General features: G+C 37.9%; 1 protein-coding gene across 1 annotated transcript in view; it reads right to left on the bottom strand.

Moving 5' to 3' along the window:
- Positions 1–12,712, bottom strand: part of LOC124144002 — a 95,027-nt gene that overhangs the window by 61,067 nt on the left and 21,248 nt on the right. Inside the window, exon 2 of the mRNA XM_048385919.1 lies at positions 10,785–10,909. Within this exon, the coding sequence (XP_048241876.1) occupies positions 10,785–10,880 (96 nt within the window). The 5' untranslated portion in view covers positions 10,881–10,909. The remainder of the gene's footprint in view (positions 1–10,784; positions 10,910–12,712) is intronic.

The following is a 12,712-nucleotide window of genomic DNA, read 5'->3' as shown; positions in this document are numbered from 1 at the left end:
CGGTATCTTCGGGCATGTCTTGTTGAGTTTCAAAGAGCATCAGAATGTATAATAATTTTGTATATTTGCTGAAATATATCTGTTTTGATCAAAATTGAAAAGATGGAAAATCTATAATGAAAAGGGTTTTGTCACTAACGTAAATATTCTCTTTGACCTTATACGAAGAGTATTCTAAGATCATTAAACTCGGCAATCGTTGGTGGATTGCGCCAAGCAACCTTGATACCAAATTTGGTACCTCACGTGTAATGCGGTACATAATTGTCGAAACAGATAATTACGTTTTCATAAGTTATGACTAATTTGTGACATATACACAGTAAAAAAAGTGTTGCACCCCCACATTAATACGTTTGATACATCACAACATTTAAAACGCCCGACTCTGGTTTTAATGGTAGGTATTCCTTGGGGATCTGATGTTAAATGTGTAATGTTTTCGGAGGGAAGATGATCACCAAAACGTAGCAATCAGCACGTGAATTGCATGGTGCATGACATTTGCAGATTGCAGTATCTTCTTAAGCTCAACATCGCCTATAAAAGATGTTCTCTGACAGCCCAGTTTATTGTAACCCACAATGCCGGGTAGACGATTGTCAGAAGCAGTCAAGTGGCAGATTATTGGCCTTCATGGAGCAGGCATTCGTTCAAGGAGATTGGCAGAAGAACCGGACATCACTACTCAACAATAAGCCGTTTGGTCAGAAAACACGCACAAACTAATGATGTAAGGAATCGCAGACCCTCTGGCAGACCACGTAAGACCACAGTTAGAGATGACAGAGCGTTGTTGAGGGTGGTAAGGCGTCATCCATTTGCTACAAGCACAACCTTGAAACGTCTTTGGCTTCCTCGTCAACAGTTCAGTACCCAGACCGTGAGAAATCGTCTTAAAGCTGCAGGGTTGAAGTCCAGAAGGGTTATCAAGCGACCTAAACTCACAGACAACCACAAACGACTACGTCTAGCCTGGTGTAGACTGAGACAGAACTGGAACTTGAGGTCCTGGAGAAGAGTCCACTGGTCGGACGAAAGCAGGTTCCTTCTGCATGTTGTGGATGGCAGAGTGAGAGTATGGAGGCGTCCTGGAACAGCTTACACTGCAAGAAACATCATGCCAACTGTACCATATGGAGGTGGATCTGTTATGGTCTGGGGATGCTTCTCATTTGATTGTAAGCTTGATTTAGTGACCATACGAGGCAACTTGACAGGGGAGCGCTACATCCAAGAGGTGCTGAATCCAGTTGTGACGCCCCATTTTGACAATCATCCACTGGCCACCAGACCGATATTCATGGATGACAATGCCAGACCACATCGTTCACGAGCTGTGACCCAGGTTATCCACAACAATGCTCTGACGCAGATTCCATGGCCAGCAATGAGTCCAGATCTGAATCCTCTGGAACATGTATGGGACATTTTGGGACGCCTGATTTATCGTCGGGACCCTCCTCCACAGAACTTGCGTGAATTGGAAGCAGCATTACACGAGGAGTGGCAGCAGCTGCCCATGGAGCGATTCCAACGTCTGGTGAGGAGTATGAGACGAAGACTTCAAGCTGTGATCCAAGTGCTTGGTGGAAGTTCTCGATATTGACTTACTGTGTTCGTCAAATCTCCATATGACATTCTTACCCTATTGGATGAATTTGGTCACTAAAAATTATTGAGATGTCACCATACTTAATGCGTCTTCGTTGTTCGTTCATTTTTCGTAAAAGTTCAGCATGAGATTATTACATGCCATAAGGTCATGGAATACCCCATTTAAGTTCATTGTATAGACAATACACTGGTTTGTTGGTATACACGAAATCCTGGTTATAATATTAATTCGGTTATCTTTACACCCTTTCAAAACACCCCTCCATGAAAAAGTATAGGGGGTGCAACACTTTTTTTACTGTGTATATATACGGACAAAAAGTACCTCAGAAGATAATCTTCTCTGGGGGTTTAAGAGGATTAAAATAATTCCAGCTAACATCAAGCACTGTAATAAAATATTGAAATTATAGCATACCTTCTTAACATTCCAATGAAAAGAATAGTGACTAACTAAGAAACCAAATTATATTTATCTCCGATACTATGCCCTCATCACCACACACACACACACACACACACACACACACACACACACACACACACACACACACACACACACACACACACACACACACACACACACACACACACACACACACACATACATACACACATGCACACAAAGACACATATACACACACATACATACAAACACAAACACACATAGGTATGGTTGTATGTGTGTTTGTGTGTGTGTTTATGTATGTATGTATGTATGTATGTATGTATGTATGTATGTATGTATGTATGTATGTATGTATGTATGTATGTATGTATGTATGTATGCAAGTAAATACGACCTCTATATGTCATTGGTATCAGATCTATGACTGCACTTCTACATATAGTTCCAAGTGAAAGATGAGTGACACTACTTTGTGAGAGGTCCCACAAAAATGCTGATATGAGCAATTAAAGGTTATACAAAATGTAACAAATGAACAAAGTAATATATTTTAAAATATAGAAACTATATGATAGAAACACAAACCTGCAGATATACGAATTAAAATGTAGCAAATACATTAGATAGATCTTCTACGTAGATAAAAGTATGTCCAACGAAGACATAAGTATATTCTTCGTAGATAATACGTTTTTCATTCTGTAATGAAATTACAACATACTTTGTTAAAATTCTGATGAAAAGACTAGTAACTATCTAAGAAACTAAATCATATAGGTTCACATACCTACATGTACATCGCCAAGGACATTGTCATTAATTCCTTTACATCCTCCGAGCAACGTTAAAAAAATTGAAACTTGAATGATAATAAATTGATATTATGTATATGAACATGTATAAATCAGCTTGCACACAGACTACTGCAGAATGACATGTCATCCATTTGCTAGTTTAGTTTAGTTTAAACATATTCCATTCACAGAACAAAATGAGAATTGTATTGGGGACAAGTTCTTGCAACTTAGTAAACCCCTCTCCGCATAAAATATGTACAAATATACAGTTGCAAAATAAATACATTTGCTTCAGTCAGTAAAAGTCAGACTTTCCACATTTACACATCAATATATTTGTGGAAGATTGTTACGTTATAATTATTCCATAGTGTATATATACCCTACTTTACCAATTGAAATATGATTCCATTAGGTTAAATATGAACAATTATGATGAAAATCGTCAATAGGATATATTACAATTAAGTACAAAACACACAAAGTATTTCTCAATTAAATAAGAAAACTAAGTTCATTCTAGTAATTAATCCTCTTCTGGACAACCATAGAAATGAAATTCCAATGCGTTTATATATACATATAATTATACAACAATGTACGATAAAGACCTCAATCCTCCCACACACCCATACTTTAATGACGATTGTACGATAAACCCTGTACCAACCCTTACAAGTATAGGTTCTAGTCATTTAACGCCTTTGACACTAAACTTATAAGGTTATTACAATTTACGTAAAAAGTTATTACATTTTACCGCAAGTTGAGATTATTACAATTTACGTCAATTTTTATTACAATTTGCGTATTACAATTTACGTCAAATCTTTTTACAATTTACGTTGTTATTACAATTTACGTCAAAAGTATTACAATTTACGTCAAAATTATTACAATTTGCTGCAAGTATTACAATTTATCATTTAATGGGTAGGTTTCTCGGCAGGATAAAGCCAACGGATAAAAAAGATATCCGTTAGGGTCATATGCGGATAGTGATGCAAATATTAAAGGTCATGTAGGGACTACTTTCACTGTTTATAAACAAACATGGCGTCGCCCTCGTCATTCGGCGAACGAGTCAGAATTAACCATCGGGAATCTGGATAAACTATAGGGATAATTGCTATCATTATCAAAAGAACAGTCTAATATACTGAAAATCAGTGTCTAACTGTGACGTAGCTAAGGCATTTTATAAGTTTTGGCAACTTTGGAGATATAAATTTCGAAACAGTTTTGCGAGGGCACGAGGCCTAGCCAAGCGGGATCAGAAGCCATATCTGTGCTTGTAGACCCCTGCGGCTTGAAACCTTTTCCACAAATTAAAATAGTTGGATTTAGCCAAAATATGTTTGAATTGTTACCTTTTTTGTTTTGTCGCTGTGTGTACATCTGATTGCACTTCGATTGACAGGACAGGTCGATTGTCAACAACGTATGAACGTGGCCGTGACGTCTCATAGACTAGCGTTAGAGTAGTTTCCCTTTGACAAAGGGCGGTTACTCTAGCGGACAGATCGATGGATTGCCGCGATAGGCAAGTAAAAACAATTGTTGTTTTGCGTATATGTTACTTCGCCACTGTATAAGAAACCTATTTCAGTTGGAACTATATTGGCTACTGTCACTGTCCGACTGACACATCACTAAATAAGTGACGTAATAAATATTAATGCGCGCATTCCAGGAAAACTCGCAATGTTTCGGTAATGTTTATGAGAGAGGGAAAGCGCTTTTCATGCAGAGAATTAAAGAATGACATCACATGATAAAGAGGTTATCACGCTTGTGTGTTTGGGGATGGTAAATATCCTGTATTAGGAATAACCACTATGTATTTAGCTCGCCAAGGCCCGCTAAATACAATGTTTATTCCTAATGCAGGATATTTATCATCCCCAAACACACTCGCGTGATAACCTCTATTTACCTTTTTATTACAATTTACGTCCTAACAGGGCGTTTGCCTCAATTTATATCCAAGTTTTTAACGACAGACAATTTCAGGTCCGCGTGGGTTCTACCCTGTCGGATGATTATCATCAGGATCAGGTTGTCCCAAAAGGCAGTATTTTGTCTGTCACTTTATTTAGTATAAAAATAAGTAGTCTTTCAAAGGTTTTAAGTGGTTCAGTAGATGGATAACTTTTTGTGGATTATTTTAATGTTTCTTGTTGAAAAAATATGCATACAATGGGGAGGCAGTTAGAAATCTGTCTCAATAAAATTCATAAATAGTCCCATGAAAACGGGTTTAAATTTTCCAAATCAAAAACTGTCTTCATTTCTGCAGCAGAAAACATAAGCCACATAAGGACCCTGAACTATTTTTAAATGGCCACCTTATCAAAGTTGTAAAAGAGGCCAAGTTCTTGGGCCTTCTTTTTCGATAGACATTTAACTTTCCTTCCGCATATTAATTACCTTAAAGTTAAATGTCTGAAGGCACTCGATTTATTGAAAGTAGTTTCTAATAATCAAAATATGTAGGGAATCAAACAACCCTCTTACACTTGTACAGGTCACTGATCCGTTCAAAACGTGATTACGTCTGAAATTATCTTTATAAATACGTCACTAAATTAGATTCTAATCAGTCAAATCCAGCTTTTAATTGCGTCTTTAATCCTCTTAACCAAGATATTTACAATAAAACATCATCTCTTGTTCCACCACTCGGAATCAGAATCCAGTCTGCCATGTTTGATTCTAATCTTAAACTGCATAATATAGCTCCCCCTCAACTGTTTTCATCACCTCCTTGGCAAATGGTAACGCCAGAGGTAGACTTTACATTAACCAAATTAAAGAAATCAGATATACTAAACAACTAATTTACCAACAAGAATACAATCAATTAAGAAACACTTATGACACATCTATATTTACTGATGGATCCAAGGATGGTGGTGCTGTTGCTAGTGCCACTGTCATTGGATCCAGAACAATATCTTTACGATTACCAGATAACAGTTTCATCTTTACAGCAGAAGCAAACGCCATTTTTACCGCACTAAAATATATCAAAAACCAACCTAAACATAAACAGTCCATTTTTTTCAAATTCTCTTTCATGCATTTAGGCAATAAAAATATGTCATATAAACATCCACTTGTAATCCAAATTCTTGAATTATTTAATGATCTTGCTGCTGGCTAATATGACATCGTCTTTTGTTCGATCCCCAGCCATGTTGGTATCATTGGTAACACAATGGCCCATGCTGCTGCAGAAGCAGCATTCAACAAATCAGTGACACCACTTCTCATCCCATACAGTGATTATAGGCCTGTTATCAGATGATACATCCGAGATCTGATGCAAAGGAAGTGGGACACCCAAGTAGGTATCAATATCAATAAATTACATGAAATTAAACCAAATATAGGTTACACCTACACCTTGTCAGTCCAGATTTGAAGAGGTCATTTTACGACGATGTCGTATTGGCCATAATAGATATACTCACGAGTATTTATTAAATGGTGAAGATCCTCCATTTTGTATCCCTTGTGATGAGAGAATCACGGTCAAGCATGTCCTGCTTGACGGTATTGATTTTGCCATCACAAGGGATAAATATTTCAAATCATCATCTCTCAAGGATTTTTTTAATAATATTAATTCTCATTTAATTTTTGCTTTTTTTAAAGCAAATAGAATTGTACAATAAATTTTGATAATATGTCTGCTATAATATGAATGACCTTTTAAAATTGGTAGAATGAATTATATCTGAGTTTGTTACTGGCTGAATCCTAAAAGGGGGTTGACGTAGTGTACAATTATTGAAAGGATATCGTAAGTCCATGTCATTCTCTTTTAAACGTAGATTTTTTTGTATTTTTACTTGTGACTAACTTTGCATACATCGCCAGTTGCTGAAAGGATGATGGAAATCGTGCTGGGGTCAATGCAGGTAGCAAAGGTACTGTAAGTCCCCATGGTCCCCAGTATGGTGGTCTACCTTCAGTTGCTGACGATCTATTGTCCGTTTTTATCTTGTATCGTTATGTAGAGTGCTATTTTTTTATGATTCGTACTAGTTTTATATCTTTTTCTGTGATAAATCAAGTTATTTTACTGTCCTTCGTTGACAGGTTTTTATATCAATTTCAATATGTATTATGTTTAACTATTGTTAGTCACGATATGGCTGAAATACTGCCGATGTGACTTAAAATTTTAACTCACTCACCACAAGCGGTGACATGTATGCGTTGTATAAAGCTATTCTTAATTAAATCAACAATGGCGCCAAAAATGGTACTTTTTGACAGAATGGCTGGTGGGATAACATATCACCAATATTTTCAACAGAAAAAAAGTTATGTGGAGTTTGAACGCTGCCAATTCATTATAAAAACGTGTCGGTACATTTTGAGATATCAAGTAGCTCGGTTGATAAAGCCGAAAGTACATTGCAGTTCATTTTACAATAACTGAAAAACGAAAATAGAACCAAAGTTATTTTTGCTGATAACACAATTTGTTCGAGGCAATAGTTTAAAAATATATATTGTTCACGTCGTCTATGTGTAAATAGTCATATTAATGATAGAAAGAGGATACAATGCTTATTAAGAGGATCTTATTTCATTTTGACTTTTTGTACAACAGAAATGTGCATTTAGACCCAAAGACAGTATCTGCCACCAAAATCCTTAACCACAACCACCATGTTCTAGTGCGTTGGATAAAAAAAAAACATTTTAAAAATCTCAGTTTGCGTTGTTTTACTATGGGGAGGGGTACTTCTGCAGTTTGGGGGTCTGGCCACTACTCTATCAGGGATAATCTGCCGCGACTGGTTCCATGGGGCGTAAATGGAAAAGAGATAAAAATTATATGGATGGATCCCTAAAAAGGAGTGATGACACCTGGTGTCAACGTAAAGGGTAAGCATGTCCTGCTCCATGAGAAGCATCATCCGACACTTAATGGAATTTTAGGTCCAAAAAGTAAGTGTTTTGATTGTTTTGTAACCCGTATTCAGCAATACTCCTGACATATGACGACCGGCTGTAAACAAGCGAGTCTATCACTTACTTACACATGTGTGAATATACTTTCGCTTTGTGTGAGTTTTATTGGAGTATTAACCTGCATAGAATGAGGGCTAAACTGTATGAACGAATGACCAAAGTTCTTGAAATTTATCAATATAAATTAAAAGTATTCATTGTGAGCCAAACACTTTTTTTCTGACAATTGTCCTGACTATTTTTCTTATCTTACATACATGCATGAATGCATGCATGCATAAATACATACATTGGTTTGTTCACAGATAACTAATTCTGGCGTTCTTCCCATCATACAACAGCCTGCCCATGAATAGGATACTTTGAATACTGCCACCATACAATGTATAGTGAGTGAGTGAGTTTGGTTTTACGCCGCTTTTAGCAATATTCCAGCAATATCACGGCTTGGGTCACGAGAAACGGGCTTCACACATTGTACCCATGTCGGGAATAGAACCCGGGTCTTCGGCGCGACGAGTGAACGCTTTAACCACTAGGCTACCCGACCGCCCTACAATGTATAGACATTTCACGGAAGATAGGACAGAGATACACTCTAATACCTGCAGATCTGGCATTGATTTGTAAACTGAGGGAGTTACTTTGGCTCTGAAAAGAGGCTTTCAGTAGTCATAGTCAGACTTGGAGGGCTGCAGCAACAAAACCCTTTCTATATCAGTAAGGAATCTCTGCCAAAAACAGAATCGATGTTACGATACCGACTATATCATGAGTATGTGTTTGTGATTCAGTATCAAACAGTGATAATACCATGTGTTCGCGACAATAGAAGCGTATCCCGTCCCACCGGTGGCACCCGTCACAAACACGTGCAAAGGCAAGTCAATTGGTCACCTGACAAAAAAAACCGAGTCATCTGGGCTTGACGATACATGGATAGAATCAGGATTATACAGTGAAACTACCACACAACAGTTGCTTGGAGGAACGGCATACAATTGGTCAGTCATAACCCACATGCTGTCGCATGAAGTGTATTGTCATAGCTGCTTGAATGGTTGGAAGACAATGGCGGAGAAATAACTCCAGAAATAGAAGATTGGACATCCACTTTCAGTAATTACTTGTACCAGGTTGCTGTAACCTTTTCGTGAGTTAACTAGGTTTCTATTATCGGATTTCAATACATTCATAATTAATAATTGCTTATTGTTTTAGAATGATCTTCTTTAAGGGTAAGGGGGCACGGGTGGCCCAGTCGTCTAAAGCTCCGCGATTCGCTGTGCAGAGTTGCGTACCGTGGGCACGCCAGAAACCTATGCTTGTGGGTTCGAATCCCGGTTTGCCCCGATTATGTTACTAGGTTTATAAGCACCATACCCGTGCTCGTGGGTTTCACCGAAGTGGTAAACGTCTAAGACCTGAATCACTTCACTTCGGGATTTCCTCCCACATTAAACTGACATGCCGTGATATGACTGGAATACTGTTCAAAGCGGCGTAAAACCCAACTCACTCACTCACTCAAAGCGGCGTTAAAAACAACTCACTCACTTTAAGGGTAAATGCTAGTTTAAGTAAAACCGACCTGTATAGATTAAACCGATAATTTAGTTACACTGGGTAGTCTACATGTTGTGCTAAAAGCTTTAGTTCGTCACGCCGAAGGCTCGTGTTCGATTTTTGAAGCCACTTTCTGGTGTCCCACGCCGTGGTATTGTTGAAACATTGCACATTTTACGGCCAGTCTTGATGGCTAGAGATCAATTCTGACCAGGAATCCCCACGTCTTTTGTCACCTTACGACTTGCAATGGGGTCCTGGGGACACTTTCAACCCCACGAAGGTCTCCATTGCGAACGGGTGAGTGAGTGAGTGTGAGTGTGATTTAACGGACCTTGGAACAGCGTTCCAGGTTTGTGACTTCATACCAATGGAGTGAAAGTCCAACATGGCCCAGATCATAGGCATTGTCGCTTACGTGCAACACACAAGCATAGGTATGACAAAGGTACACACAAGCATAGGTATGACATAGGTACACACAAGCATAGGTATGACATAGGTACACACAAGCATAGGTATGACATAGGTACACACAAGCATAGGTATGACATAGGTACACACAAGCATAGGTATGACAATAAAAGCGTTGAAACCATTTCTATAATCACCAGCAATCTCATTTGTAAAACTGCGACTATATCATGAGTTTGTTGGTTTGTTTTTTTGTTTAACGCCGTAGTCAGCAATTTTCAAGCTATATGACGGCGGTCTGAAAGTAATCGAATCTGGACAGACAGTCCTGTGATTGACACCACGAGCATATATCTACGCAATTGGGATACGATGACATGTATCAACCAAGTCAGCGATCCTGACCACCCGATCCCGTTAGACACCTCTTCCGACAAGCATGGGTTGCTGAAAACCAATCGTCACGGGTCTATATCATAATGATGTATTTATGAATAACTATTTATTAGTGCTGAAACAAATCATGGATTGGAAAAACCATTGGTAAAAAATTGTGAATCTTTCAAATCTCCCATATGGCCAGTTTCAAACATATGTCTTCTCCAAATAAATCTTCCATGGCATTTTCAAATGATATACTTAAACACAAACGTAACTGCGGTCCTGTTCTTATGATCCGGATGTGATGTCTAGAAGCATGGAAATATAAACGCATCTCTTTTTTATATCTTTATGCATTTTATAAATATTAAATTAGAAAATAATTTCAGATTCAGATCTGCCTCGTAAATGTTCTGTGTTTTTTTTTAATATAAAGCTATTCTGGAAGTGTCTGACTTTGTTTTTCATTCCGCACTGAAGGAGTACAACAAGTACAACAAGTTGAGAGGAAAAGAACATCTCAACATACAAGTTATTCCTTTCCGGCCATTGCCTTTAAATATATATATTTCTCTGAACAGGTGCAACGAACAGTTTTGTGTACTCACGACTTTCTGTAGTACATCGCTGTCTGGGGTGCAGCCACAGATGATGAAGCACAGGAGAATCTGGAGAAGCTGTACTCTCCATCTAGCCTCGAGCATCTCCCTGTTCCTTGGTGTCCTTCAAGATCCTGCCCAAACATACGAGCGCATGGTCTTCAAATATACTTAAGAAATTGTACGCGAAACATTGAAATATATATTCTTTTAAACGAATTCTTCCAAAGAAGTGATATTGCTATCCGATGTTTTATAGATCTGTGTTAGTATTAGGGCGTCCTTACTTAGTTTTGTGTTTCTCATCTTCCGCCGCATCATTTCCCTTCAGACGAAAAAAACAAAGTATTTTTTTAATCCTGAATTATTCGCTGTCCATTTGTATTTGTATGCCGCCTTTTGAAAATCGTATCAAGTTTCACAAATAAAACGTGTTTTGAAAACATATTAATAATAGTGTGCGTTCTTGAAGTGAACTTTTGAAAATTGGAATGAAAGCAGCTTTTGGCTAGTTGTATTTCTGTGTTATTAATGGGATTCGCTTCGGCTATACTTTACAGCGAGGGATTAAGTTGATGTGTGAGAAAGCCAGGTATGTCAATCAAACAGACGGGCCTCTCTTTTATTTGGCAAGTTCGGGGTTGGTACAAGCTTGGTCATTGAAGCAGACAAAACTACCACTTTTGAAAACCTCATGACTACGTCCTTCTGGGATTCTCTCAGCGATAAGAGAGTTAAAGTGACTTTGTTCCACAGAAAGCTTGATTGCAAGCAACACAGACTGTCCAAACTTCCTTTCATCACCCAATACGTCTGGTTCACTTGTCAAAAAGCCAATTTGGAACATTTACTGTGATTCCATGTGATCGTACGTATATTTGTCATGTCATACTTCATACAACTGTAAACGAAACCGATCCAAAACGTGCCAGGCTGTTAACACAATTAAACTTCTCAACAGAGCGTACTTCGATCTTCTGTCCTATTTCAAGAAGATTCAAGACATTCTGATTTTATCTATTTGTTGGCAGAAACCTCAATTTAATCAGTGCTTATAATATTAAATATTTCTGGAATTTACTTGACTTCTGGTAGCGGCACTAAATGCTACAAATTTGACTTCAGTTGTCCTATTCAGCTGTTAAGCTGTTTTGATACATATGTATGTTACACCCAATCTGTGCAACTGCCCTTTGCGTTCACAGGGCGGGCCGTTTGCCCAATGCACGCAATGTGCAAACAATTATCAGCTCATTGAATGCAATGTGCGATAGTTATGTATGAAATGTAATTCCCCACATATTGCATAATATGGGCAACCAGCATCCTCATTGTATCGCAAAGGACAGGTATTTGATCTGCCTGAAGAACGCAATTGAAATTGGTATTGTTTTACCTGTTTTGTTTTTGATAAAGTAAAGTATTGGACAATGATCGGCTATATCGACAAGTGTAAACTTCAGCTGATTGGCCGCTTATGTAACTGTAACAATTTTGCTAAACATCTTATTCTGGCATACATTGCAAATCCAACTACTCCTAAATCAGTATCTGGAGATTTATTATCACTTCTTAACAAGTACAACCTACGAAACAACCTTTGTACATATGTAAGCTGTGGTGTATTTCCTACAAAGAGACACTGGAAGCAACTGGTTAATAAATCCATTTATGAATATGAAGAAAAAATGTGCGCAGAAAAGTTTCTGTCAATACAGGTCTTTCACGCTTCATGCTAATACACACAAAGCTTACTCACCATATATTATGGCAACTAGCATATCTGTACCAAGAACAGAGGTCAAGTTTAAAAGTTTGTGTTAGAGTTTCATCACGAAACAAAACTTCCAGGGATTGTTTATTGTGTAACAAGCATGCTTTTGATTATGATAATCACATCATATTACATTGTGAAGCTCTACTGCAGGAAAGAAATG

This window comes from Haliotis rufescens, unplaced genomic scaffold (assembly GCF_023055435.1).
Source record: "Haliotis rufescens isolate VD_foot unplaced genomic scaffold, xgHalRufe1.0.p SCAF_6, whole genome shotgun sequence".
NCBI classification, from domain to species: domain Eukaryota; kingdom Metazoa; phylum Mollusca; class Gastropoda; order Lepetellida; family Haliotidae; genus Haliotis; species Haliotis rufescens.
This window is presented reverse-complemented; position numbering and strand designations above follow the sequence as displayed.